Consider the following 26,796-nt stretch of genomic DNA (forward strand, 5'->3'; position numbering starts at 1 on the left):
TTCTACTCTGTCAGCCAATTTCAATTGTACAATATGGTATTATCAACTACAGTCACCATGTTACACATTAGATCTCATTTTAATTGTGTGTGACATGTATTGCATTTATGCATATAATGTATATATACATATGTATAAAATGTGTAATTAATATAGATAGCACATTATATACATGTGTGTGTGTGTGTTTTACATATTTTATTCTAACTCAATTTTTATTTCCCTTCAAGAATGAAAAGTCCACTCTTAGCTATAATGATCAAAGTGGAGATAAAGACCAAGCTCAGTAGTCACTTTTTTAAGGAAGTTTCCCCTAACATCCCTTTCTAATCTAAGCATTTTCTCATTTTAGTTTTTCTCAGGAAAGAGCCATCTTACTTCTGGGTTGGTCATGGCATCGATCCAAGAAAATTCATATACCACTTGAAAATACTTCTGTACACATTTCCTATCTTTCCTTTAAAAGAAAATTGGATTTTTGTCACAAAAACTTGAAAATATAGATGGTAAAAATATCAGAATGACCAATCTGAATATGCTTCATTAGCCAGAGTCAATGGCCACGTGGTTTCTTTTTTATATCTGGGATATATTTTGAGAATTTAGTCCTTTTGAGCAGCTCCATTTTCTTCTCATCAGGTCACGCTGCTTCAGCTATGCATATTTTTTTAAAGAGGATTGTATTTTTAGAGCAGTTCAGTTCACAATGATACTGAGAGTACGGAACAAAGATGTCCAGGATCGCCCTCCCCGCTCCCGCCCATGCACAGCCTCCCCCACTATCACGACTACTCACCAGATGCTGCGTTTGTCATGCTTAACCCACACTGGCACATCGTAACCACACCAAGTCCATCACCTCTGTTAGGGTTCACTTTTCGCGTTGTATGATCTATGAGTTCAGACAAATATATCCGTTGCTGTGGTATCATACAGAGTATGTTCACTGCCCTAAAGATCCTCTGTGCTCTGTTCATTCCTCCCAGCCCCCACTGTTTTTTTAAAATACTAATTATTTAAGAGTATAAACTCTTGGGTCTTAGATTTCGCAAGTGTTCTTTCATGGAATCCTTCTTTATATTTTATACACCAATTCCTTTTGAAGCCTAACTAGAGATTTTAATAACATTCTATCCAATCTGATATTTTTTTGGGTGTATACACTTTCTCTTTTTAAATTTTTATTCAGTATTTCACAGAATCAGCAATTCTCAACTTGAAGGGATGAGTCTAACTAGCTGATGATTTCTTGTCATAGAAGAAATAGAAAGAGTTCGTTTGAACTATTTTGTAACACATGAAAATAAATATAAACCATCAAAGAAACATTGATTTAAAATTAAAAAAACACAAGTTTTAAAAGTTAGTGCATATGCTTTGTAGAAACTTTTGGAAAATACAGAAAATTGTGAAGCTGAAAGACTGGATCTACTACCTGAAGTTACCTACTCATCATCAACATTAACAATTTTGTATATTATGTTACATCTTTCTACATTTAATAAATATAAAAATAAATAGCAAAGGATACACTTGTTGCACACTCTACATAGACATTTTATAAAATTGTACTTTGGTGACCTAAAATGTCCTGGGTATAGGTTCTAGAATCAGCAGAGTTCATGATCAGGTCTAGTCAAAGTTACCATTGAAAATCTTTAAATCATGAGCACCTTTGTAATCTAAAAATCCAGTATACAACTTGGATCTTTCTGTACTTTGGGTATGACCTCCCTGTCATGCTCTCCCTGGTTGCAAGGAGATGGTTTGGCAGTGGGACACACAGAAGAGGTGGTCTCGTTTTGTCACAGTTGAATTGGAGGAATTAAACTTTGGTAGAATATGGCTCCAGGTTATGAGTATTTAATTTACTTGATGGCCCTATTTCCCCTAACGACTGTAACTTGCACTATCAGCTTGTATCCTGGGTTGATAATAAAAGTATTTAACAATCTCAAAACTTCTAACCAGAAGTTCCCTGTGTGCCCGTGTTTCTGAGACAGGGGCAGGGAAATGATGGTCGGGCAGGTTGAGGGGTGGTGAAGTTACTCTGTGTGAAAGGATTTCAGTCCTGTAATATGAGTGTGGCTGAAATGGCAGATGGAATGTTGTTAGCCTGAGAATGGCCAGTACCACATCAGATTCTTCTCTCAAAGCAACAAAATAATTAGATGGATGGACCCCAGCTTTGAACCTGGCTCTAGCACTTATGACCAGGGTGATTGTCATCCAGTTACTTAACCTCTCCATGCCTCAGTTCCCTCATTGGTAAAATGAGGACAATGACAATTCCTATCATATAGAGTTTTTGATCAAATGGTATGATTTGTGAAGTGTGAAGAACAGAGCTAGACACAAAGTACTCTTTGTATGTTTAAGTAAATTCCCCCCATCCCTGCCTCGTCATACAGACTCCAAATCAGACTTTCTACTTCCTTGCTGCTGCTGCTGCTGCTGCTAAGTCGCTTCAGTCGTGTCCGACTCTGTGTGACGCCATGGACGGCAGCCCACCAGGCTCCCCTGTCCCTGGGACTCTCCAGGCAAGAGTACTGGAGTGGGTTGCTCTTTCCTAAGTTAGACTTATCTTTCCTTGGTTCATCTCACAAACCAGCAGCCCCTACATCCTTAGATGTTGTAACAACTATATAAACATTGCCAGTCATGAATTTCCCTTTTTTTTTTTTTTCTTGGCCATGCCTTACAGCTTGTGGGATCTCAGTTCTCCGACCAAGTATTGAACCCAGGCTATGACAGTGAAAGCCCAGAATCCTAACCACTAGGCCACCAGGGAACTCCTCTGCCAGTCATGAGTTTTACAGTAACTCGGGAATTATTACTGTGGTAAATGGAGAAAATTTTGGATTTACCACTGTTGTCTAGAGGTAGTTTCAACAGCTGCTGCTGCTGCTGCTAAGTCGCTTCAGTCATGTCCGACTCTGTGCAACCCCATAGACGACAGCCCACCAGGCTCCCCTGTCCCTGGGATTCCCCAGGCAAGAACACTGAAGTGGGTTGCCATTTCCTTCTCCAATGCATGAAAGTGAAAAGTGAAAGGGAAGTCACTCAGTTGCGTCCGACTCTTCGCAACCCCATGGACTGCAGCCCATGAGGCTCCTCCATCCATGGGACTTTCCAGGCAAGAGTACTGGAGTGGGTTGCCATTGCCTTCTCTGAGTTTCAATAGCTAATGAGTAGTTATGAAGTCAGAACAAACAAAATTTAGATTAAAAGTTGGCCTAGGTCTGAAATATGGAAATATAATTTGAATTTCATTTTGTTTCATTAAATTTTGTCCAAGAATTTTTGAGTATTTTAAATAAATCAGCTTTGAGGTAGCAGGACCACCAGAATGAATACATTTCTTATTTAAAAAAATGATAGGTTCTATTGGTTATCACATTAGTGAACATGGTGAGGGAAATGTGACAGTCACTATTTAATTACTTTTCTGAAAGTATACATCTCCCCACCTTTGGAGAGGTAGGAATTACATTTTTTATGATCTGTGTTGGAAAATGTATTTATTGCAGGGTTTTTGTTATTGCTTAAGTTTCACTGAACTTAGTTTGAATTAGCAAAACATATGATATTTTAACTATTAAGACAAGTTAGTGTTTGTATTTGCTTCCTTTTGCACTCTAATAAGTAATCACACTTGTAGTAGCTTAAAGCAACACAGATTTACTGTCTTAAACTTCTGGAGGTCAGGAGCTTAAAGTAGAGACTGTTTCTGGAAGCTCTAGGAGAGAGTGTTTCCTTGCCTTTTCTACCTTCTAGAGGCTGCCTGTGCTCCTTGGCTCGATTCCAAATTGACATTTTTCCATCTTCAAAGCTAGCAGCATGGCGCCTTCTGACTCTCCTTGCTAATGCCTCTGTTGTCACATTGCCTTTGAGCTGTACGTCTGGGCTCTATCTCTGGTTTTTGTCCTTCCTGCTTCCCTCTTTCAAGGACCCTTGTGATTACATCACAGAGTTCACTCTCGTGATCTCTTTATCTCATGAGTTTTAACACAGTCATGTCTGCAGTGTCCCTATTATGGTGTAAGATAGCATGCTCACAGGTTCTGAGGATTATGGTGTGGACAAGCTCAGAGCACCATTAGTTGGCCTACCCTAATGTTCAGTTTTTCTTAGGGCATCTAATTTGGGTTACTTACTACATTTTAAAAAGAAATCTCTTCCTCCTTGAACAAGCAATACAAAGTGCTTCAGAGAGTTCAGATTATTTTATGGGTCAACTGAGTAAACACGCACAACTGTTACTTTCTCTTTCTTCTTTTCTTGCTTCCCTTCCAGATCCTGGGAGTTTGGCTGACCTACAGATACAGGAACCAGAAAGACCCTCGTGCTAATCCTAGTGCATTCCTTTGATGAGAAAACAAGGAACATCTTTCATATGCTGATCTTGTACACATCTTCTAAGTTAAGCTAATTTGCCTGTTTAAGGAAACAGTACCTGAAAAATTACATTATTGACAGTGGAGTTATATATTTTTATGTTTCTCTAAATGTTTTTCTTTTTCCGTTGCTGAAACAAATCTGAAACTTGTGGTCTCCTCTGAACCTCAGTGGTAGCTGTAATCTGCTGTTTTTCACAGTGTCTGGCACTGTCTACTGTGGCCTTTCTTAGCATTTTTACCTGCAGAAAAACTTTGTAAGGCACTATTGTGTTGATCATATTGTGACTCTTAATGTACATCTCACTGGAATAATTGTTAAATGGCACTGTGCTGTATAGATAGTTCTCACTGGAAAAAAAGAGTTGAAGTTTATTAAAGCCAGAAAGTATGAGATTATTATAAGTTCAACAAGGGAAATCTAAACTCCCCAGTTTTTTGTCCTTTTAGGAAAGAAGTGATATGGTGAATATTGTTAATATAAAAGTGATAAGTTAGTTCTAGTAGTCTTTCTGATCACACTAATGTAGTCTAGAAATAGTCGTGTCTTTAGGAAAGTATGGTTTAGGTTTTGATTTTTACAGGTAAGTGAAAAGGAGAAATGATTTCCTGAATGTCCTCATGTGTAACGTTTACCTTTGGCTTTCAAAATGAAATGAGTTTGAGAAATTCAGAAAGCATATCTATATATAATCTTGGTATTCTTTTATAATAATTTGAAGTCCAAAAGATTGCCTTTTTAAACAAGTTATTATTAATTCATTGGCTCACATAGTAAAACAATATTTGATTATCTTACAAATTCTAAATACCCTTCTCATGAAATTTCTCAGTATTGTCACAGCAGCTTGTCAAATCCAAGCATATTTGAATGTGATCTCCCATTATTTGAAATTTAAATAGTATTGTGGTTCTGTATATTATGTTAAAAAATTAAAGTATGGAAACCTTTCTTCGTCTTTGGATGTTTGAATTAAAGTAATGGAAAGGTTGATAAATGAATTAAGTGAAGTGGAATTCTCTTTTTTGCTTTGGGTTCATTGAACTGAGTTGCTATTTAAGTCTGTAATCCAACCATGGAATTAACTTCCCGCACCAGTAAGTCATGCCAGAATCTTTTCTTGAAATGTTTCAGTGTCTATTTTCTCCATGTGAAAATTGTTTTTTAAAAGAGAAGTTGCTTATCTCGGGGGGGGGGAAAATATAGAAGTTCTTTCCTGTCACTACTAATTACCTGTCATATTTTATGTAGTATATGATATTTCATTAGTAATTGTTTTGATGCTTTTAGAGCAAGAAAGAGGAGAAATGGCTGACCTATATATAGAATTTTAAAGCATTTTGTTGGGGGGTACTTACATGCCTCTGACAGACTGGCTCATCTTTTAAGAAAGCTAAATTCTCTTGGTGCAATTCCCATGCTGTTGTAGATGAAGAAGAACCATTTTCCCTCTATTCTCCTGAGTTCTCGACTGAGACCCCACTTAATAAATGACAGATAACAAGAGAACCAACAGACGTTTATTAACATGTATACCTCATGTACATATAGGAAATATCCAGAAAGAAAGATTAACTCTTTGAGATGGCTCAAGCCATTGTCTTAATACCATCTTTAGCTAAGGGCAAGAGAAAGGTAGGGGGGTGTGTGTGTGTGTGTGTGTGTGTGTGTGTGTGGTGGTCAGGAAGCCAGTTATGAGAAGTTACCAGGTGTGTGTGTGTGTGTGTGTGTGTGTGTGTGTGTGTGTATGTGTGTGTGTATGTGTTGGTCAGGAAGCCAGTTACGGGAAGTTACCAGGTGTGTGTGTGTGTGTGTGTGTGTGTGTGTGTGTGTGTGTGGTAGTCAGGAAGCCAGTTATGGGAAGTTACCAGGTGTGTGTGTGTGTGTGTGTGTGTGTGTGTGTGTGTGTGTATGTGGTGGTCAGGAAGCCAGTTATGAGAAGTTACCAGGTGTGTGTGTGTGTGTGTGTGTGTGTGTGTGTGTGTGTGTGTGGTAGTCAGGAAGCCAGTTATGGGAAGTTACCAGGGTGTGTGTGTGTGTGTGTGTGTGTGTGTGTGTGTGTGTGTGTGTGGTGGTCAGGAAGCCAGTTATGGGAAGTTACCAGGGGTGTGGTGTGTGTGTGTGTGTGTGTGTGTGGTGGTCGGGAAGCCAGTTATGGGAAGTTACCAGGAAAGGCACAGTAAACAAGGATGAGGTTTGTCTGCAGTTTTAAGCCAGCACCATTGATATGAGTTTTTGGTGATTTGGAATCATGCTTCTCTTCCTGGTACAGAGAAGGAGACGTATTTACAAATGGAGATTGAAATGTAAGTTTATCTTACAGAAGAGTAAGTTTCTACTCTTTTTTTCCGAGCTTCTCCTGTCTGTTGTTCCTCCAAAATAATTGTTGCAAGAAAGGGGACCCCTTCCAGGTCCCGAGAGTTGGGCGGTTGTCTAACACTCAGGGGTGAATTGTCCAAAGAGACACACAGGCTGACAAAACAAGAGACTTTGTTGAGAAGGGCCACCTGGGTGGAGAGCAGCAGGGTAAGGGAGCCCCAGAGGGCTCGTCTGCCATGTGGCTCGCTGTCTTGGGTTTTGTGGTGATGCGATTAGTTTCCGGGCTGTCTCTGGCCGATCTTTCTGACTCAGGGTCCTTCCCAGTGGCTCACACGTCGCTCAGTCAAGATGGACTCCAGCGAGGAGGATTCTGGGACGACATATGGACTCACATCTCCTGTCGCCTTCCAACCTTTCGACCTGAATTCTTCTGGTTGGTGGTAACCTGTTAGTTCCGTGTTCCTTACCAGGATCTCCTGTTATAAAATAACTCATGCAGATGGTTTCTGTGATTGCCTGAGCAGGGTGGGCGGTTTCAGTCGGTGATTCCCCTCACGTAATCAGCTCACAATGATCTTTATGCCAAAGAGGCATTTTCTGGGGTGACATGTTCTGTTCTCCCTCAGGGCTCAGGGCAACCCTAAAAATGTTCCCACTTGTACCATGAGATTGTGACACATGAAGGAAGTGAGATTTCTGGACTCTGTCTTCCTTTAGAGCATTTTGTATTTTCCCCATTTGCTTTGTTGCATTTTGAAGTTTCCATGAGGTTCTGGAATCTCCTAATAGGATACTTTTTCTTGGTACGAATGATTCTATGTGGAAAGGGGCTGTTCCAGAGAAAAGCAACCCATAGCTCTGGTTTGTGCTCTAATTGCAACAGCATTAATTAGGTCAACTCAGTTACAGCCCAGGGATTGAGAAGCATGACTCTTTAGGGCCACTAACCTCTGAGTCCCAGATGGCTGTTGGTGAACCTGCTGAGGTCTGACTGATCCCAGGATGACAGGAGGACCGCTGTCTGTGTGCACAGAAATTTTGCCACAAAAACATTTTGTGAATTCAGAGGGTGCATGTCAAATCAGGGTCTGTCTTGACCGACAACAGACTGAGGACTAAAGACTCTAGAGCTTCTTCCTTCTAAACCTAGCACTTACTAAAAAAGACAAACTCGGCTTTAAAAAATTCTCATTCTCTGTATATGTATTTCACATAGAGAAATGTTTTAGAAAAACGTAATGCTACTACAAGTGGAAAATTTTGAGGCTATACATTCTAGAAATCTCAGCTCATATAGCTTAAATTCCTCTCAGCTCCTGCGTCCGAGCCACCGTAATTTTGCTGTGAAAACCAGTTATACGTTTTCAACCTCAGGAATATGTTGCTGCATGGAACCTTTCAGAGGAAAAAGAAACCAGAAGAGTGGCTTTTAGCTCTTCATTTCCTTCAGCCAGAAACCACCTCACACTGTTTTTCTAAATATTTGTTTAGCCCTGTTTAAGTTTATTCATTCTTTTGAAAATGCACTGTGTAAATATATGAAACTGTTTCACCATTTAGCTGGTAGTGAGAAAGTTAGAATCATGTTTCTACGTAGTATTTTCTAGGGGAAAAACACTTTCAGACGTCATGGTTATGCGAATAGGGGCATTCACATGTCAGTTGTTTTATTGGAGATGACAATAAGGTGAAAAACCGTTGTCTGGGTGTCTGGATCAGAAAAGGGGTTTGTCTAAAGCTGTTGTGCCCTCGGTATGTTTGAGGCTAGCAGTTGATTTTTACACCAGGCTCTCTGTGCCAGGTGCAATTAATTAGAAGGTGGGTTTTCAGAGAATGTTTTCTAGATAATTTTAAAGGGGCAGTGCCCTTCGCCCCACACTTCCACCTGACCCCAGAGGGAGAGGGAGAAAGGAAAAAAGAGACCAGACAGAGCTTTTTGTGCTGAAATGTTTCTGGAATGTCACTATTGCAATTGTAGTCAATGACAGTTGTAGTCCTTGAAATGACACTTGAGACAGTGAGAAAGGGGAAAAGCAGACCCCCCCCCCTTCCCCCTCCAAGTGCCAGGCTGCTTCTCCCCTGCCCTCCCCTCTCCGCCCCACTCCCCTCTCCTCCCCTCCTCTCTCTTTTCCCCTCCCTTCAGGAAACTCAGCTTTTGGAGTTCTTTTGCAGAGAAGGGCTTCAGGGAGTTGCCTGTGAGTTAAAATATTATGTCGAAGAATGGACTTTGCCACCACCTGGAGGATGAAACCACTCTGCTTACTTTGGGGATCTTGCTTTTGACAGGTTGGTGAGGTCACCACTTGACAAGTGGCCTTATAGTAAGTCAGCTAACTTCATCTGGCCTTTGAAGTCTGCTTGTTGGTGGGGCCCTGGAAAGTGCCGTTCTTGCCTTTGAGCTCTCTTTCTTCTCCCTCTCAGCCTCTATTCTCACCAGGGATTACTAAATATGGGGACCTCGGTAGCTACCTAGGTTTACTGAAGGCATCAGGCAAGCAGAAAACCAGAGCAGAGTTAGCTGGTCCTTTGAAGACCACAGTTCTAAAACAGGTGTAGTCAGGTATGTTGATAGTCTACATAAATGACTTTTACAGATGCTTTTTGTTACTAATTTTTTTCCAGAATTTGTCCCTGCCTGCTCCCCTGCATGCTGTGGGGCCTCAGATAAAACTGATTTAAAAAATTGAAGGTGGTAAAATATACATAGCATAACATCTATCATTTTAAGCCTCAAGTATGTAGTTCGGTGTTACTAAGTACATTCACATTGTTGCACAACCATTACCACCACTTATTTCTAGAGTTTTTTTCATCTTCCCAAACTGAAACTCTGTTCAATAATAACCCCTCATCTTTTCCCTGCCTTCAGCAGCTGGCAACCACCATTCTACTTTGACTCTATGGATTTAACTCATACACATGCCTCATATTGAAATGGGGCAGAATTTGTGGCTGGTTTATTTCACTTAGCATAATGTCCTCCATATTCATCTATGTTATAGCCTATGTCAGAATTTCCTTCTTTTAAAGGCTACATAATACTCCATTCTATATGTATATCACACATTTTGTTTACCCGTTTATTCATCGATGGATATTTGGTTTGCTTCCACCTCCAAAGTGTTGTGAACAATGGTGCTATGAATGTGAGTGTATAGATATCTTTGGGGTACCTACTCAGAAGTGGACTTCTCAGATGTATGATAATTCTGTATTTTTTGAGGAATGGTCATATGTTTTTCCATAGTAGCTGCACCATTTTATATCCTGTCTAGGTTACCAACAGTTTTATTCAGCTGTTTGAAATAAGACTCTAGTCTTAAAGCATTCTTCCGTTTCTCTCTCAAGGTATGCTTTCATGTAAGTTTATTTAAATGCAAAGGAAAGATTGTGAGATGACAGTAAAGGGCTTGGTAGAAAGAGCAGGTACTCTTAACATTTCCATGAGCTAAAACAATGGTTTTGATGTTTGCAGCTTCTCTTTCTAACCTGTGTACAGACACATTTCCTGTACCTGCAGTTATAGCATAGAAACTCCTAAAAACTCTTTCTCGCTTGTCTTTTTTGTTTCTCTATATGATGTTTATAACTTATTGATGACAATATAGTGCATTTTCTGTTAGTGAACAAGTAATCATTAGATTTGGAGGTGGTGTTTAAATAATGTTGCCATAGGCATCTTCACAGAACAATTTCTCTTGAATTATTTAATTGGGACAAATTATTTCAAGTAGAGGAAACTGGGTCAAAGTTGATGAGTTTTTTTTAAATGACTGTTGCTCTGCCACTTTCCTGTGGGACCTTAACATTAGGCTTCTTAGGGATGTATTTATATTTTATAAATTATATGGGTTGCTAAAATAACATTCGATAAATTTTAAGGGCTTAATCATATTTCGTATCAGCCCAACTTAAAAAAAAAGAAAAAACAACCACTTTCATTGTACAATAAGGGAAACCTGAATAGCTTAGAAGTTGTTACTCAAAATGTTAGCTTATTCAAGTAGAAATGTCTTTTTTTTCCTCCAGCTAACCTTCAGAGACATTTCTAAATGGAACATTTTACCTTTTTAAGCACAGTAGGTTACCTACTTTCAAGAAGGGCACCCAGTCTCTCTGGTGATAGTTTTGTTAACGATTTAAATCATCAGTATAGGCTTAGAACAGATTAGTGCAGAGCTCTTTGACAGTACTGTGTGAGAGAAAGTATTTTAGAAAGTATTAACTGGGAAAGTTACTAATGCCAAAGTACCTACTCAGAAGGGCTCTATCCAAACAAACAAAAAGTTAATTAAGACAAGCAATAGATAACCAATATACAAAGCATGGCACAGACCACCACAACCATTTGGGGGCTAAGGAAGGCAGTGGAGGTTGGATGATAAAGGAATTTTGTATAATAATGAATGTGAGATTAAATATGTATTAAAGTCATTAGTGGGCTTTTCAGGTGGCTCAGTGGTAAAGAACATGCCTGCCAGTGCAGGGCATGCAGGTTCGATCCCTGGGTCAGGAAGATCCCCAGGAGAAGGAAATGGCAACCAACTCCAGTGTTCTTGCCTGAGAATCCCATGGACAGAGGAGCCTGGCAGGCTGCAGTCCATGGGGTCGCAAAGAGTTGGATATAATTGAGCACACATGTACTAAGTACATTAGTGATACTTAGTATTAATTAGTAAGTACATAGAAATACACATTGCTAATTTTTGTCTTTTCATTGTATTCATTGGAAAAGGCCCTAATGGTGGGAAAGACTGAGGGCAAAAGGAGAAGGGGGCGACAGGATGAGATGGTTAGATAGCATCTCTGACTCAATGGACATGAAGTTTGAGCAAACTCTGGGAGACGGTGAAGGACAAGGAAGCCTGGCATGCTGCAGTCCATGGGGTTGCAAAGAGTCGGACACGACTGAGTGACTGGACAACACAACAACAACAGTTTTTGTCAGGCAGAATACAGAGTTAAAAATAGGTAAAGCTGCTCTCCTATTTCTGATGACACCTTCCCCCTTAACCATCCAAAGAGAGATGGTGACCTCTGATCTTTACCCCTTAGAGGTGATGTCACTGCCCTTTGCTCTTACTGAATTTATTTCAGACCAGCACTCTAAAATCTTAAGAAACCAAATATAGTATGAGACTGAATTCTCAGGATGTGGTTGGAGTGTGTTCAAGGATACAGATGTTCTCTGAATGACCTTTTCACAAAATTGGCCTTCTGAAGGAGAAAGCTACCTGTCAGAGGCTTTCTCTGAGAGCAAAGTCTAAATAAAAATAAATTGCTAAATCCAAGTGTGTCCATAGGAGTTTCTGGCCAGAGTGAGGCAAGGTGGTCTTCAATTAGCAGTAATGCTCAGCTGCTAACTCATGTCCGAGTCTTTACGACCCATTGACGGCAGCCCACGGTGGTCTGTCCATGGGATTCTCCAGGCAAGAATACTGGAGAGGGCTGCCATTTTCTTCTCCAGGGGATCTTTCAGCCCCAGGGATCGAACTCACATGTCTGGTGTCTGCTGCATTGCAGGCAGGCTCTTTACCACTGAGCCACTGGAGAACCTCTTCAATTAGAGACTGATTTGCTCGGGATGCCTTTCTAGATATTCTGTCCCCCTAGAGCATATTGTTTGATACTTCTGTTGTTCAGGCTCACGTCTACTTTTAGTCACCCAGTGAGAAACTATAGTGAGATGAGATGATAATTTTGTCTTTGGGCTTTGTTGCTTGAACTAGGTTTGTCTTGTCCCCTTTCTGAACACTTTGTGTTTAAAAATCCTATTTGGTGGGTAAACCAAATAGCTTTTCGTGAAAGACCAGGTTGGGGAAAAAATGAACAGTTTGAACACTCCCTAAAAGGATTTATTTTTTAAAAAATCACGGCTTACTATGGAAGCATATGATATTATTTTCATACATGTATATGTAAAACCAATTTTTTTTTTTTTTAAAAAGCTGTTGTAACATGAAACCATCATCTAATCAGTAGGTTCGCCAGTGCTTCAGCCTTCTCCATGGTTTTTCAAAGCCTCCTCTGGTTCCCAGTCTCAAGGCCCAACACAAAGGGTGGGTCTTACAGATTTTGTGTTTTCTCTACAGTTCAGTCTTCAGCAACTTGAGAGCTTTCTTCATGTTGTCAAGCACTAACAGAGGAAAAAGTTACAAGAATCAGCACATCATCAGAATTATATTAATAGTCATAGTTTATCCCCAAACTCTAGTATTCTATTTCTTGTTTAATAGGTGCTGTTTTTTTTAAAATGAATTAATTAATTTATAGTAGGTGTTATTTTATCATAGGGTGAATAGTTGGTAATCTTGTAAATTTTTTATAAAAGTACGTGAAATGGCTTTCATTATAATCCAGATCTCTTCCAATGTTTATTCAATTCCTTTTCTACAAGGCATGGTGATATTACCTGTGCAGAATGCCTGCCTTTAAGGAGCCCAAAGTTAAGACTTAATAGGTTAAGCTTTATACTGTTATCTCAAGACTGTTCAATACACTTGGGATGTGCTGGCTCTCTCAGCACCCAGTAGAGGCATTGCTAATGAACTGGGACATTCTTTCCTACTGCTGGACACAACCTCACAATCCTTCCCCAAATAACGTTCTAGGTCGATGCCACCCAATAGAAATTTCTGTGATGATGAAAAATATTCAGTGCTTGTTCATCAAGTTCTTTAAATGTGGTCACTGTGTCTGTAGATTGAAATTTTTTTTAATTTTCATTTTTAACTAGGATAATTGCTTTATAATGTTGCGTTGGTTTCTGCCATACAACAGGGTGAATCAGCCATAACTATACATGTGTCCCCCTCCCTCTTGAACCTTCCTTTCACCCCCCACCCTGGCCCACCCCTGTTGGTTGTCACAGATCACGGAGTTGAGCTCCCTGTGTTATGCAGCAACTGTTTATGTTTCCACGCTGCTCTCTCCATCCCACCCTCTCCTTCCCCACTGTGTCCACAAGTCTGTTCTCTGTGACTGAGTCCTCTATTCCTGCCCTGCAAATAGGTTCAGCAGTACCATTTTTCTGGATTCCATATATTTGTGTTAATATGCCATATTTGTTTTTCTCTTTCTGACTTACTTCACTGTGTGTAACAGGCATTAGGTTCATCCAGCTCACTAGAACTGACTCAAATTCATTCCTTTTTATGGCTGAGTAATATACTATCATATATTTGTACCACAACTTCTTTATCCATTCATCTGTTGATGGGCATCTAGGTTGCATCCAGGTCCTAGCTGTTGTAAATAGTACTACAGTGAACATTGTGGTACACATGTGTCTTTTTGAAATACAGTGTTCTCTTGTTGAATTTTGTTTAATTTTCATTAAAGTTACTATTAAACAGCTCCATGTGGCTAGTGGCTGACAAATTGGACAATGCCAGTCTATACAGTCATTAGTCATTGAGCAAATTGATCCTTAGGACAAAACCCAGTTTTCTTCCCAGAAGGACTAATTACATGTCACAGCTAGGTACAGTCTCCCATTGAGGTTCTTCTGCCTTGAGTCTCAAACTTTTTTTTTTTTTCCATTTTATGGAAACCCCTGGGGAATTGAGTATCTTGGCAACTATTTGGAACCATCTTTCCTACTGATCTTTAAAACTGAACTCAAATTCAGCTCTAAAAAGCTGGACTAAATGATTTTACTTTCGTTGTTTGGGAAAAAAAAATTAACAAAGCATGCAGATTATTACTATGACCCTGGTACTATTACTATTGTACTCAGTTTTGTGGTAGAAGGAGTTATTTGTGCTGAAGAGAAACGTGAAAAGCATGTAATATGGTCCTAGGATCCTCCTGGAGGGAAAGACACCTAACGTTAATAATTCTTTGAGATTTTTAAAAATGGGATCAAAATGAATGTGATTTGATGAAGAACCAAGACTGGATATGGTCAGACTGTTTCTCTGGAGTCTCTGAGCACGGCTTTTTTCCCCTCCCAATGTAGACTCTACCCATCACAACAGCAATTCTATGGATATTCCAAGGAGGTGACACTTACATAGAGCTGTGTCTGAAGGTTCATAAGCATAGAGACGGTTTGAGTATCTTCCAGTGATGTCAGCTCTAACGGTCAGGGATGGGTCTACAAAGAAAAAGCCAAAAGGAATGAAGTATTTCGTTTCAAAGGAACCTCTTTTGCAGAGGAAGCCTATGTGTTTATTTGCATCCCATGAAAGCCTGTGTATTTATTCACATCCCATGAAAGGAACACGACATGCCCTGCTGGATGGGATTCTCCTCCATCCAGTCTGCAACCCGGCCACCGCAGCTGGTACCCAGAGCCAGACTGGGAGCAGTCAGTAGCCTGGCAGTGGCATTTGTGGAAAAGGTTACAAACTCTGTTGTTCTATCTATAGCAGCCTGAAAGCAGGGTAATATACATTGTTGAAGTGGTATTTTGTTTTTGGTGAAAGCAATGGCATTCTCTACTAAAGAATTATTTTAAACTTTTGAAATGATTATGTTATAATTGAAATATGTTACCAAGAGCAGCCTAGATAATTAGAAACACACATCAAATGATAGTTTTCCAAACCAAAGTTGTTTTTTTTCTTTAATGAATAGAAGAATGCAAGCTCTTAAGAGCAGCCAAGATAAAATAATTGTGTGTTGTCCTCTATGATTTTTTTTTTTGCTTTATTGTTAACAAGCTGCATGTTAAAAATAGAGATTTGAGAGTCCCTTATGTATATATTCCTCTAGGTTTAAGTCTTTTTATTTTTCATGTTTTACATTTAACTTGAAGTTATCAATTAATGAGGAAAAAAAGGTATAAACAAGATACATCCAAAAGGGAGGTGTTAAGATGTACAGAGGCCTAGCAGCCTTCCCTTAAGAGAGTGATTAAAGGAGCCTGTGGTCTATTACCTGAGAATTAGATGAAGAGGACACATGAAACCCAGCCTCATGCATGCCAAGTCTGTCACTGGTACTTGATGGACAATCCCTGTCATTTCAGAATGTTGGACTGGGACCAGCAGACATAAATTACAGGAAACTGACGTGTGTTTGCTCAAAGAAGACTTAAGATCTACTCTGCTTCTGCCTGGTGTACACACAGGGTCTCACCTTCATAATCTATTAACGTAAGAAAAGCTTTTAAGTCTCCCAACCATTGGCTCACAATCCCTGGCTGCCCAGGGAAGTCACCAGCAGAGCGTTCAAAGACTGACATCTGCGTCCCATCCTGTGAGATTCTAATTTAACTGGTTTGAGAGGTAGCCTGGGCAACGTGATTTTTCAGATCTTCCTGGCAATTCTAATATGCAGGCCTCGTGGAGAACTACTGAGCTGGAAGAGCAAGCTGCCTGGGACCTGGTTCTTATGACCAGAGGAATTAGACAGGGCTTAAAATGCTTTTGGGCTTCCCTGGTGGCTCAAACAGTAAAGAATCCGCCTGCAATTTGGGAGACTTGGGTTCCAGCCCTGGGTTGGGAAGATCCCCTGCAGAGGGGCATGGCAACCCACTCCAGTATTCTTGCCTGGAGAATCCCATGGACAGAGGAGCCTGGTGGGCTATAGCCCATGGGGTTACAAAGAGCTGGACATGACTGAACGACTAAGCACAGCACAGCACTGCAAACTGCCCTTAAGAGGAGCACTGAAGAGAATTCCTGCACGGGGTGTGGGTGGATAACCTCTAAAGGCCCTTTCAGTGTAAGGATCCTAAGTCTTCTAAATCCCAACAAGACCAAATCTGTAAGATTAGCTCTGGTTCAACCTTGCTCCTTTCCTCCCTTCACTTTTTCTCTCTGTTTTGTAGGTTAGTGTGAACATGGATGAATTACACTTGGTCAGAGTGAGGTGTGCTATATGATGAATTTAATTACGGATTTTTTTTCCCCCATTTTTTTCAGTATCACCTTGATCAAAGTGAAAGTGTTAGTTGCTCACTTGTGTCTGACTCTTTGCAATCCCATGGACTGCAGCCTGCCAGGCTCCTCTGTCCATGAGATTCTCCAGTCAAGAATACTGGAGTGGGTGGCCATTTGCTTCTCCAGGGGATCATTCTGACCCAGGGATCAAACCCAGGTCTCCCACGTTGCAGGCAGATTCTTTACCATCTGAGTTACTTTGATCAAAGCCAAATTCAATTCATTTGTTCAGTCATTTAACAAATATTTACTGTCAGCCCACCACAGGGTCATTCTGAAAATATGAGGATGAGCAGAAAAAGATCTAGTCTCTGCCACTTGAGGGTCAATAATTATTCAACAATCACCCAGTAAATGGAAAAATATAACTGAGGAAAGAGTGACCACTGAGAGGAACACAGTGCTACAAGAGCACATCATGGGGCTTTGAGCAGGTCTGTGAATGACAGTGATTACCCAGGTGGCCTGGGGATACTGAGGCAGGCTGGGGGCAGGCAGGAGACGGCATGTGTAAACTACCAGGGGCAGGAAGGAGCATGGCTCCTTTGATTTTTTTTTCTTTCAGCTCATATTCATAACACACCTAAAAATAATGATCAAAAGCATCAGAAAGAAAAATCCAGCGCACAAAACAAAAGGATGCCTGATTAAATATTTCCAGGCAGGATATAATTCGGGGAAATACATTTAAACAGTGAATAGGGTACTTCCATCTCAGGTGTTCTTATGGCAGAAAACGAAAAGTTCCAATTAGCAGGTGAAAAAATGTCATGTATGAAAACAGGTAGGCGCTTGCATTTTCTAATGCAGACAGTTGGTGAAACTGAAAGTTAACAGCGGACCCACCATCCCGCACCACCCCTCACCCCAGCTTTGTCGTTTCCTTGGCTGTGGTGAAACAACAGGTGAGGGTGCGCAGGACAGAGGAAAAGATGTGGCAGTGTTTGTGTAGTGTTCAGAGAGTGTGTTGTCTCATTGTCACTTTTACTTACCAACAAACAAAATCCTGGGCACGTATTGGCCATCAGGAGAGAGGTGTTTGTCAGTTGTTTCATACTAAGATGAAAAAAAAGCAACTGTCAGTTTGTTTATCCTTCAGTTATTTTCAAACTTGTTATAAAAACATGTCCATTCCTGGACTAAAACACTATAAAACACTTAAGACACTATAAGGCACATCTCTAACAAAGAGAGTTTAGTGATACAGGTGTAGAAGCTAATTACACGCGTGAAATAATGAAGAAGCAAGAGCAGAGTGTGATGCAGAACAGGAGGTGTAGAGCTGATGCTGTGATGAACAAGGAGCCCCAGCACTCAATAAGGGAGAATTTGGGAGGCATATGGTGTTCAGGGTTTGAAACAGCTCAGCTGGAATTCCATCACCTCCACTAGCTTTGTTCGTAGTGATACTTTCCAAGGCCCACTTGACTTCATATTCCAGGATGTCTGGCTCTAGATTAGTGATCACACCATCCTCATGCGAAGAATTGACTCATTGGAAAAGACCCTGATGCTGGGAGGGATTGGGGGCAGGAGGAGAAGGGGACGACCGAGGATGAGATGGCTGGATGGCATCATGGACTCGATGGACGTGAGTCTGAGTGAACTCTGGGAGTTGGTGATGGACAGGGAGGCCTGGCGTGCTGCAATTCATGGGGTCACAAAGAGTTGGACACGACTGAGTGACTGAACTGAACTGAACTGAACTGAACTGATGGTGTTCAGGGAAGGCATCTTGGATGAGGTAGGAAGAAATAGATTGATGAAAAAAAATGGAAGTCATTTTTGGAGAAACTACAAAATACACAGGATTGTCTTGAGAATTCATCTATCATTTTTTAATTCAGAACTGTATTGAGCAGTAAACTGCACTTCCCTTGAATTAATGCATGTCTGTTGGGAGACAGGGGCTTCTCAGGTGGCATTAGTGGTGCCCATCTGCCAGTGCAGGAGACACAGGTTCAATCCCTGGGTCGGGAAGATCACTGGAGTAGGAAATGGCAACCCGCTCCAGTGTTCTTGCCTGGAGAATCCCATGGACAGAGGAGCCTGGTGGGCTACAGCCCATGGGGTCGCAAAAGAGTCGGACACGCCTGAAGTGACTTAGCACACACTGGGAGATGAGGAAGGAATATTGGGGGTCCGGTGGGTGAGATGCTATGATGAGGGATATGCAGGCACATCGAGTGCCCAGAGTGGAACATTTGACCCTGTCTGCAGGTTCCACAGAACTTTCTGAAGTGGGTGAAGAGAAATCTTTAGAAAATGAATCGGAGTCAGTTACATAGAAAAGGAGGTTATTCTGGGCAGAGGAGGGGGGACGATGATACAAAGGCAGATGAAAGACCTAGAAGTTTCTATAATCGAGTATTTGGATGAGTCTAAAGTGTAGGGATGGCTTTTGGATGGCTTAGTGATAAAGAATCCACCTGCAATGTAGGAGACGCAGGTTTGATCCCTGGGTCAGGAAGATCCCCTGAAGAAGGGAATGGCAAGCCACTCCAGCATTCTTGCCTGGAGAATTCCATGGACAGAGGAGCCTGGTGGGCTACAGTCTGTGAGGTCGCAGAGAGTTGGACTGAGTGACCGAACACACACACAAAGGCTAGGGATGCTGAAGCTGTGACGAGAGATGATGCTAGAAAGCTACTCCGGGGGCGGCTCGTGAGTGGCCTCGCACTCCTCACCACAGTGTTCAGATTTGCCCGTAAATAGAGAACCGCTGGAGGGATGTTAGAAGAGCCGTGATCCTGATTCAGTTTTTAGAGTAATTACCCTGACAATCATGTGGAATCAGACAGGATTTACTTTGCAGTCAGAGAGCCACTTACTGTAAGCTAGTAAAGTGAAAAACTCTTACGCTAAAACAGCGGTCCTGGATTTACAGGGAAGTGACCAATAGTAAGACTGTTTCCAAGTCAGAACCGCAGGCCTTCATGACTGCCAGAGAGTCAAGTCTAGAATAACACTCTAATGGAATAGGGAATGGAGAAAAAAGAGCTTTTTGAAAAACCTGTTATGTTGATAAATTCTGTGTTGGACATATCACGTTAAAGCTGATTGCAAGATTTCTGAAATTTGGTTGTGGACACAGATTGGAAGCTGTTGTGTATTCGAGGAAGACGGGGGGAATTACCAGTGAGCAGGTCTGGATGAAATTGTCCATAGAGAATATAAAATATGGAAAGAGAAGTAGGTCAAATAGAGATCAGGAACTCACTTATATTAAGGGGATAAATGGAGAAAGAGGAGCCTGTGGAAGGAGGTGAGAAAGAACGGCTGGTATGGATGCTCCTTGAAGAAGCTCACCTGTCAACCCAGAAAGAGGAGAGAGGGAGAGAAGTCCCAGGGTTATGAAAGAGTTTTCTGAGTTGTTTACTGATCGCTTGCCTTTGAAACAGAAGTGGATCCTGTCTCTACACCGAGTAGAACTTGTAAAAAACAGAAAGCTTTACCATGAAGAGAGGTGGTGATGGCCAATTAGGATAGGGAAGCATTGGCCCACAGCATTCGTGAAGTGATTAGATTTGGCCACCCAGAAAGCTGTCTCTTCCAGAGAGAGAGGGCACATGGAGGAGGGGAGAGCAGCCAGGACTGCAGGGGAAAGGGGCACAGCAAGGAATTGGTAAATGACAAAGACTTCCCGCTTATTACAGCAACCAAGAAATCCCGGACCACAGGAGAGTGTTATTCAGACAGTTTAAAATTGTTAGTCACTAAACAAAATCCCTGAGTTGGAAGATTGCCTGGAGAAGGAAATGGCAACTACTCCAGTATTCTTGTCTGGGAAATTCCACGGACAGAGGGGCCTAGCAGGCTACAGTCCATGGGGTTGCAGAGTCAGACACAGCTGAGCAACTGGGCACGGATGTGATCACATATATACGCACACATACAAACAAAAATGTAGACATGCAAGACAGATGCAAAATAAAATCTTTTCTCTCTGTAGTCTATGAGATGTGGTATTCAGAACAGATCCCCGTTAAAGTAGTATGATTAAGACATATAGGAAAAAGGAACCATCCATTTCAAATACTGAGAGAAGTGGTAGCGAGGATGAAGAGCTAACTTACAACTAGATTGAGGAGGACAAACTGGTCTGCCAATTTCTGGATTTCTTTATTTTCAGCAAATGCCTTCTTTAAAGCTGTAATGCAAAGAAAAATAGTGAAGCATTCGTCTCATCACCAGGTAAAACCATTGTTCTCTGTTAGATTTTAAACTGAACTGTATTTTTAATACAGTATTGAACCCCACCCTTTCTGCAAATGGTTAACAAAGAAATATCTAGACCATTGGCCAGCTTTGTTTCTCCTGCTCAGTCAGTCAATCCTTCATCTCTTAATTTTTTTTAAACCCATGTTTACTGAGTGGTTACTATGTGGCAAGACTGTTTCATGTACTGAGAATAAAGCAGGGGGAAAAAAATAAAATGTGCTTGCTTCAAAGGACTGAAATGCTTGTGTAGGAGACAGATCATAAACAAGCAAGTAGTTTTAGGTGGAGATAAGCACTTTGAAGAAAAAGAAAGCAAAGCAAGAAGTTTAACAGTATAGAATGTTCAGGGAAGAGTTCTTTGAGGAAATGACGTTGAAGTGAGAGGCTGACACGGTCAAAGATATTAGGGATGCATCCTAGGGTAGCCGGGTAGGTGCCCATCACAGAGCTAGGCGAGATCTCACCTAGGTTTGGACCAGGGCAGTAGCAGTAAGGCGGTAGGAAGTGGCTGCATTTGGGCAGCAGCTGTGTAATATACAAGGCCCAGTGCCTGTCTCAGAGGTAAAGAATCCACCTGCAATGCAGGAGGCTTGGGTTTGATCCCTGGGTTGGAAAGATCCCCCTGAAGAAGGAAATGGCAACCCACTGCAGTATTCTTGCCTGGGAAATCCCACGGACAAAGGAGCCTGGCGGGCTACAGTCCATCGGGTCACAAGAGTCAGACAGCAACTAAACCACCATCACCAGTGCCAAATGAAAATATGGAGCCCTTTGTTCAAAAATTACTGTGACTTTTAAGATGGCAACAGCTGATCTTTACAACAAGCATAGGAGCCTTCGAAGCACTGTGTCCTGTGTGATTGCGCAGATGGTGTGCACAGGAAGCTGGTGCTGGCCTTTGGACATACTGTGAGGGTAAATCTTTGATATTTGTTGATGTATTGAATGTGGGATAAAAGACAAAGCAAGAAGTCAGGGATGAATTCGAGAGCTGGTATTTTCAAACTGTGAGCCAATGGTTAACACAAAACGTGGAAATATTTGAAGTTACTTCAAAATATGTGTTTACTACATAAAATATTCTTTTTAATTCAACTGTGCTGGGTGCTAAGGGTATAAAGATGAGAGATCTGGACCCTCCCTCTAAAGCTGTAAATCTATAAAAGAAATTATATTTAGAAGTATAAATTACCTTGACTGTGTGGGCATTCATCCAAGTGGTGAATAATCATCAAGGGTTTATTGCTTCAAGAGACAGAGAGAGATAGGATCATGTTTAATGAGTAGGATTTTGTGTGTCACTAAAGATCGCTAGATGGCTCTCTTGAGAGCTTTGAGAGAGTTCTCTAAACTTGTCTTTACCTTGTCTTGGATTTGTATAAAGCTTCTTCATATGTCTGGGTCCAGATGAGTTGGTCCCCCCAACCTAGAACAAAAAAACCCAGTGTCTCTAAAACTGTTATGTTTTCAGACCCAGAGCTGTTGATAAACAGTTGTAAAACTGGGATCATTATATACCTGATACTAAAGAAGAGCAAAAACCTCTAGAGAAAACAGAAATAATGGTAAACTTTGATAAATGTAGAAAGAACACATACAAAAATATGTTCACACAGATCTCAGGTCTGAGAGTTAAATCCTTCCCAATTAAGTATAATTGGAGGCCAACGGGAATGTGACTCCTACCTCTGGAGAGGGTCTGGGGCAGTTTGAGTTGAGAGTCTTTTGTGTCCTTCTTAGCTCCTGGTTTAACTGTGGTTTCTTTGGCCAGAGTGTAGGAGAGGGCCACCAGCAGCAGGAATGCTGACACTGGAATCTTCTCCATGGCAAATCTGATATGGAAAACAAGTAAATTAGCAAGAAGCCAGTAAAACAAAAAGAAACTAGCAATTTTTCAAAGTCTTTAGATCGCAACCCAACCGTGGGACACAACAAGAACTGAGGCTTAGATGGGATTGAGCACATGCAATTGGAGTGAAAAAATACCTTCCACAGAGCTTTCCTAAGAATGCATAGTATAAATTTCTATCTCTCCACCTCTATATAAGATCTGTATAGAAAAAAAATATACTGATGAAGATCTCCATAGAAATATACAATGTAGAAATAGATACAGATATATTTTAAGAAAATTAGGAGATAGATGTCTATATTCTTATAGTTAAGGGAATTTGCTTTTAAATTTTATATTTTTCTAAAAAACGTCATAGTAGAAGACAACTTCGGAGTTATATCCTCTTTCCCCACCTCCCCAGTGTCTCATTTTGTAGATGAAGAATCTGAAATTCAGAGAAATGAAGACCAATGAGAGGGGCATAGAACCAAGGCTTTTGGATCTTGCCACTTTGCAGTGCTGGCTCCCATCTTCCCATTTGGAAAAAGTTGCCCTAAACATACATATTTCTTTAATATTTGTTAAAATGGGGACACTGCCATTGAAAAATAAGATCTGAGTGAAATGATTTATTTCATTTAGAAACTGCCAACTTTTTATCTTTTAACTAAAGGCTTGCATACACACAGCTCTCTCCCTAGTGTAACATTTACTCAAACTCTAGATATATTGGTTCTGAACTGGTTAAAATACATCAGTGGAAATTTCTTCCAGTGAGCTAATTCTTTGACGCTTAGTGTGGGCCTGTATAGGTAGGTGGTTGTGCACAAAATATTTCTATTTTATCCCATAAAATATTCTATGGGACTCATCACACAGAGAGACCAATCTCGTAAATGTCTCTTTGTTAATTTTTCTTTTCTTTCCAGTATTCCAAGTTTACATATCAGGAAATGTTGCACTATTTCAAAGCAGATGCTTTTGAATGGGAAAGAGAATAGCAAGGTAAGGTCCATGAGTGAGTGCGGAAGTAAGTGAGCTAGCAAAGTGGATTGCACTAATGAGTCACTAGGGCTGTCCAGGGACCATGACGTGCAAAGCTGGAGACTTGGGATGCTAGCAAAGCCAAAGACTGAAACTGGTGAAAAAGAAGCACCTAACTCTAATATTGGTGTGTTTCAAATTAAATGAACTCTGCAAGAGAAACAGGATGGACCATCAATGTTCAGTGTTTTTAAGGGGTAAACTTTCTCATATTCTGATAGCATGTTAAGCATTGTTGTTTAGTTGTGATGTCATGTCCCACTCTTTTGAGACCCCTTGGACGGTAGCCTGCCAGGCTCCTCTGACCATGGAATTTCCCAGGCAAGAATACTGGAATGAGTGGCCATTTCCTTCTCCAGGGGATCTTCCCAACCCAGGGACTGAACCCACATCTCCTGCATTGACAGGTGGATTCTTTACCATTGAGCCACCTGGGGAAGGCTTTGTTAAGCATTAGCCAATTAAAAAAAAAAAAAAAAGGCATTGCTAAGTTACCAAATCCAGGTGATGCCTTGTATTAATCTGACCAATTATTGTCTATGTCATAATATGTAGTAGCCACGCAATGTCTCACAAAAAAGACATAAGCAAAAAACAGGGATACACTGTCTTCATTTTCTATATCCATAAAGATACAGAAATGCCAGTAACAATTTTTGTATCCAGTATTTTGCACAAGCACCCCAACTGTGCTACAAGTCTTCTAGCCTTTTTGTTACAAAGACTTCTTTTTCATGCCAACAACACTAAAAACCAAGAACCCTTATGTGAGAATAATTACACTATTCAGGATAATGGTTGATTCAGAAAATATCATGCAAGTAATGGCTTGAAATTTATCGACAAACATTTGATTTTATATTTTATGTATGGCAACAAATGTATATTAGCAAAAATAGCAGTAAACAGGTGGTGAAGTATTTATGTCATTCACTGACAATTCTTGTTGTGCAAGTGGCCATTGGGACCTCCTGTTATAGCTTTGCAGCTTTCAGATTGGAACTATTGATACCTCATACATGTTTTATGGCAGAACGACTCAAGGGAGCCGAATATAACTCCTGCTGTACAAACAGGATTTTCTGAGATTCACTGTACTGTTTTCAACACATCAATTTTTAGTCCTGAATTGACTGTGATCTGCAAATTGCATGCATAAACCACCTCAAAACAGAAAGCTAACCATGGAGGACACTGATAATTTGGAGACACACACACACACTATGAAACCAGCACTTTTCACTGCTCATTATATCTCTGTCTTCATCAATGAATGCCTTGCAGGAGGTTTCAATGTCCTTGTTCATAAATGCTTTAGGAAAGTAACCAGATCTCTCCTTTTACATTCTGCCCTATGAATTTAAAGACTGAATAAGCAATAAGGATATCTTTATATCAGACACAGAAGGAAAGCTATTTCCTGATTTGCAATAATATTCTGATCGGTAATCCCCAGCAGCTAATCTGAGCTGACGTTTCACAGCCCTGTGGGTCTTTGCTTTGCCAGTAAGAAAGAAACAAGCATTAGATGGTGATCAGGGCTCAGTAACCAAGACAGGAGACCCTGGGCTGTGTGTCAGGCTTGAAAACTCCAGGAGTTGGCTCGCTCTTAAACCTCTCATTTTCTGGGAGAGAAAGCATTACCTTGAATCAGCTCAGGAACATCGCTTCACAGAGAGGTTCTAGGAAGCCTCTGGTGAAAATTCCATCAATTCCCTCTCCAAATCCCATTTTGCTGCTCCTGGAACTGCCCCGCACTCCTCTGCCTGTGGATTGCCTACACCTTTACATGGTAACCAGAGGCCAAAGCTCATTCTAACAGGTGCCGCACCGTCTAACAATACTGTCAGGAGCCTTACCTGGATCTCCCCACCCACCTGTCTGTGTGAGCCAGGCGGCCTCGATGCAGTCCAAGCTTCCTAGTATGCTGGCTCAGCCCACACCTCTATTTATGCACCTGAGCACACCTCAATCCCACCCACTAATCCTGTATTCACATGGTGCAGACTCTGAAAGGAACTTTTCTTTCCCCGGGTCTTCCCGGGGCTAAAGAGTTCCCTGTTTTTAAAAAATAATGTTGCAGAGGGAGTCCCTTTCAGTATGCGTGCCTTTAACTCTTTGTGAAAGCATATTGTTAAGAGATTTGAGAAAGGTGGGCAGAGTGCCAAGTCCAGGTACAGTTTAAATGAAGACATTTGATTTGCCTGAAGGCTGATTTGTCTTTATGTGATTGGATGGAATTTGTGGTTTGTAGAAATTTTTTTTTTTTTTTCTCTCTCTCTCTCGGGCAGATTGCCTCTATTTAGTTAGAAACACACAAGAGATGATTCACTGTTCTAACCCCTACACTCATATAAGCTGCTGTCCTCCATTATGGTATAAGTTATTTCACACAATGTACTTCCTTTTCTTGGCAAACAAAATGTGTATTCACTGTAGGTACGAAAGTAATCCAAACCAAGAATTCCTATAATATATTAAAACTAAGGAAGTTATTGAAAAAAAGATATCCTAACACTATGAGTTTTTATTAATCACCTTGCAGGAACTCCTCTCCAAAGAATTCAAAGGTATTTCACAGATATTCTCTCATTCAATGGCAAACTTTACTGCTAAGCATAGCAGGAAGCTATTTCCATCTTTTTTCACACCTATAAACTAAGATGTGCAACTACTTTCTCATTTAAATTTATGCAATAGTTCACTCAACATTTTAAGACTGGACTTGGGTTTTCTGTAAAAAATTTTAATCCTGTGAAAACTATGTGTAATCCTTAAAAGTTCAGAACAGAAAAATCTTTAACAACAGAAAATTAGCTAATGAGATGCAAGCCCTATAAAAATAAAATTTGAAATGAGTTGAGATCATACTATTTCAAAATATTTTCAAGCAGGTGAATTTTTTGATGAAGCCTGAGTTTCTGTGGGCAAAATAGGAAGGGATTTCAAAAATGGTGAGTTTTCATTTGAAATGAATTCACAGAAATAATCTCTTTAGGAATTTGAATAAAAATAATGATTTGAGCTCAACTTTGAAAAGCAGTAAGCCTTTTATATGGGCTTCTCAGGTGGCTCAGTGGAAGAGAATCT

At 40.7% G+C, this 26,796-nt stretch overlaps 2 protein-coding genes across 2 annotated transcripts in view; one reads left to right on the plus strand and one right to left on the minus strand.

The window, feature by feature from the left end:
- Positions 1-5,329, plus strand: part of TSPAN13 (tetraspanin 13) — a 37,343-nt gene extending 32,014 nt beyond the window's left edge. The window contains exon 6 of the mRNA XM_068972825.1: positions 4,297-5,329. Within this exon, the coding sequence (XP_068828926.1) occupies positions 4,297-4,371 (75 nt within the window). The 3' untranslated portion in view covers positions 4,372-5,329. The remainder of the gene's footprint in view (positions 1-4,296) is intronic.
- Positions 5,330-12,709: 7,380 nt separating this feature from the next.
- AGR2 (anterior gradient 2, protein disulphide isomerase family member) lies at positions 12,710-25,603 on the minus strand. The gene is made up of 8 exons (XM_068973023.1): positions 25,566-25,603; positions 22,515-22,660; positions 22,191-22,254; positions 22,021-22,073; positions 20,684-20,757; positions 17,600-17,663; positions 14,732-14,815; positions 12,710-12,853 (listed from the first exon to the last, which is right to left on the minus strand). The coding sequence occupies exons 2-8, from the start codon at positions 22,651-22,653 to the stop codon at positions 12,804-12,806; spliced, it is 528 nt and encodes a 175-aa protein (XP_068829124.1). The 5' UTR covers positions 22,654-22,660; positions 25,566-25,603; the 3' UTR covers positions 12,710-12,803.
- Between the last annotated feature and the right edge of the window lie 1,193 nt (positions 25,604-26,796).

The sequence above is a fragment of the Capricornis sumatraensis genome, chromosome 5 (assembly GCF_032405125.1).
Source record: "Capricornis sumatraensis isolate serow.1 chromosome 5, serow.2, whole genome shotgun sequence".
NCBI classification, from domain to species: Eukaryota; Metazoa; Chordata; class Mammalia; order Artiodactyla; family Bovidae; genus Capricornis; species Capricornis sumatraensis.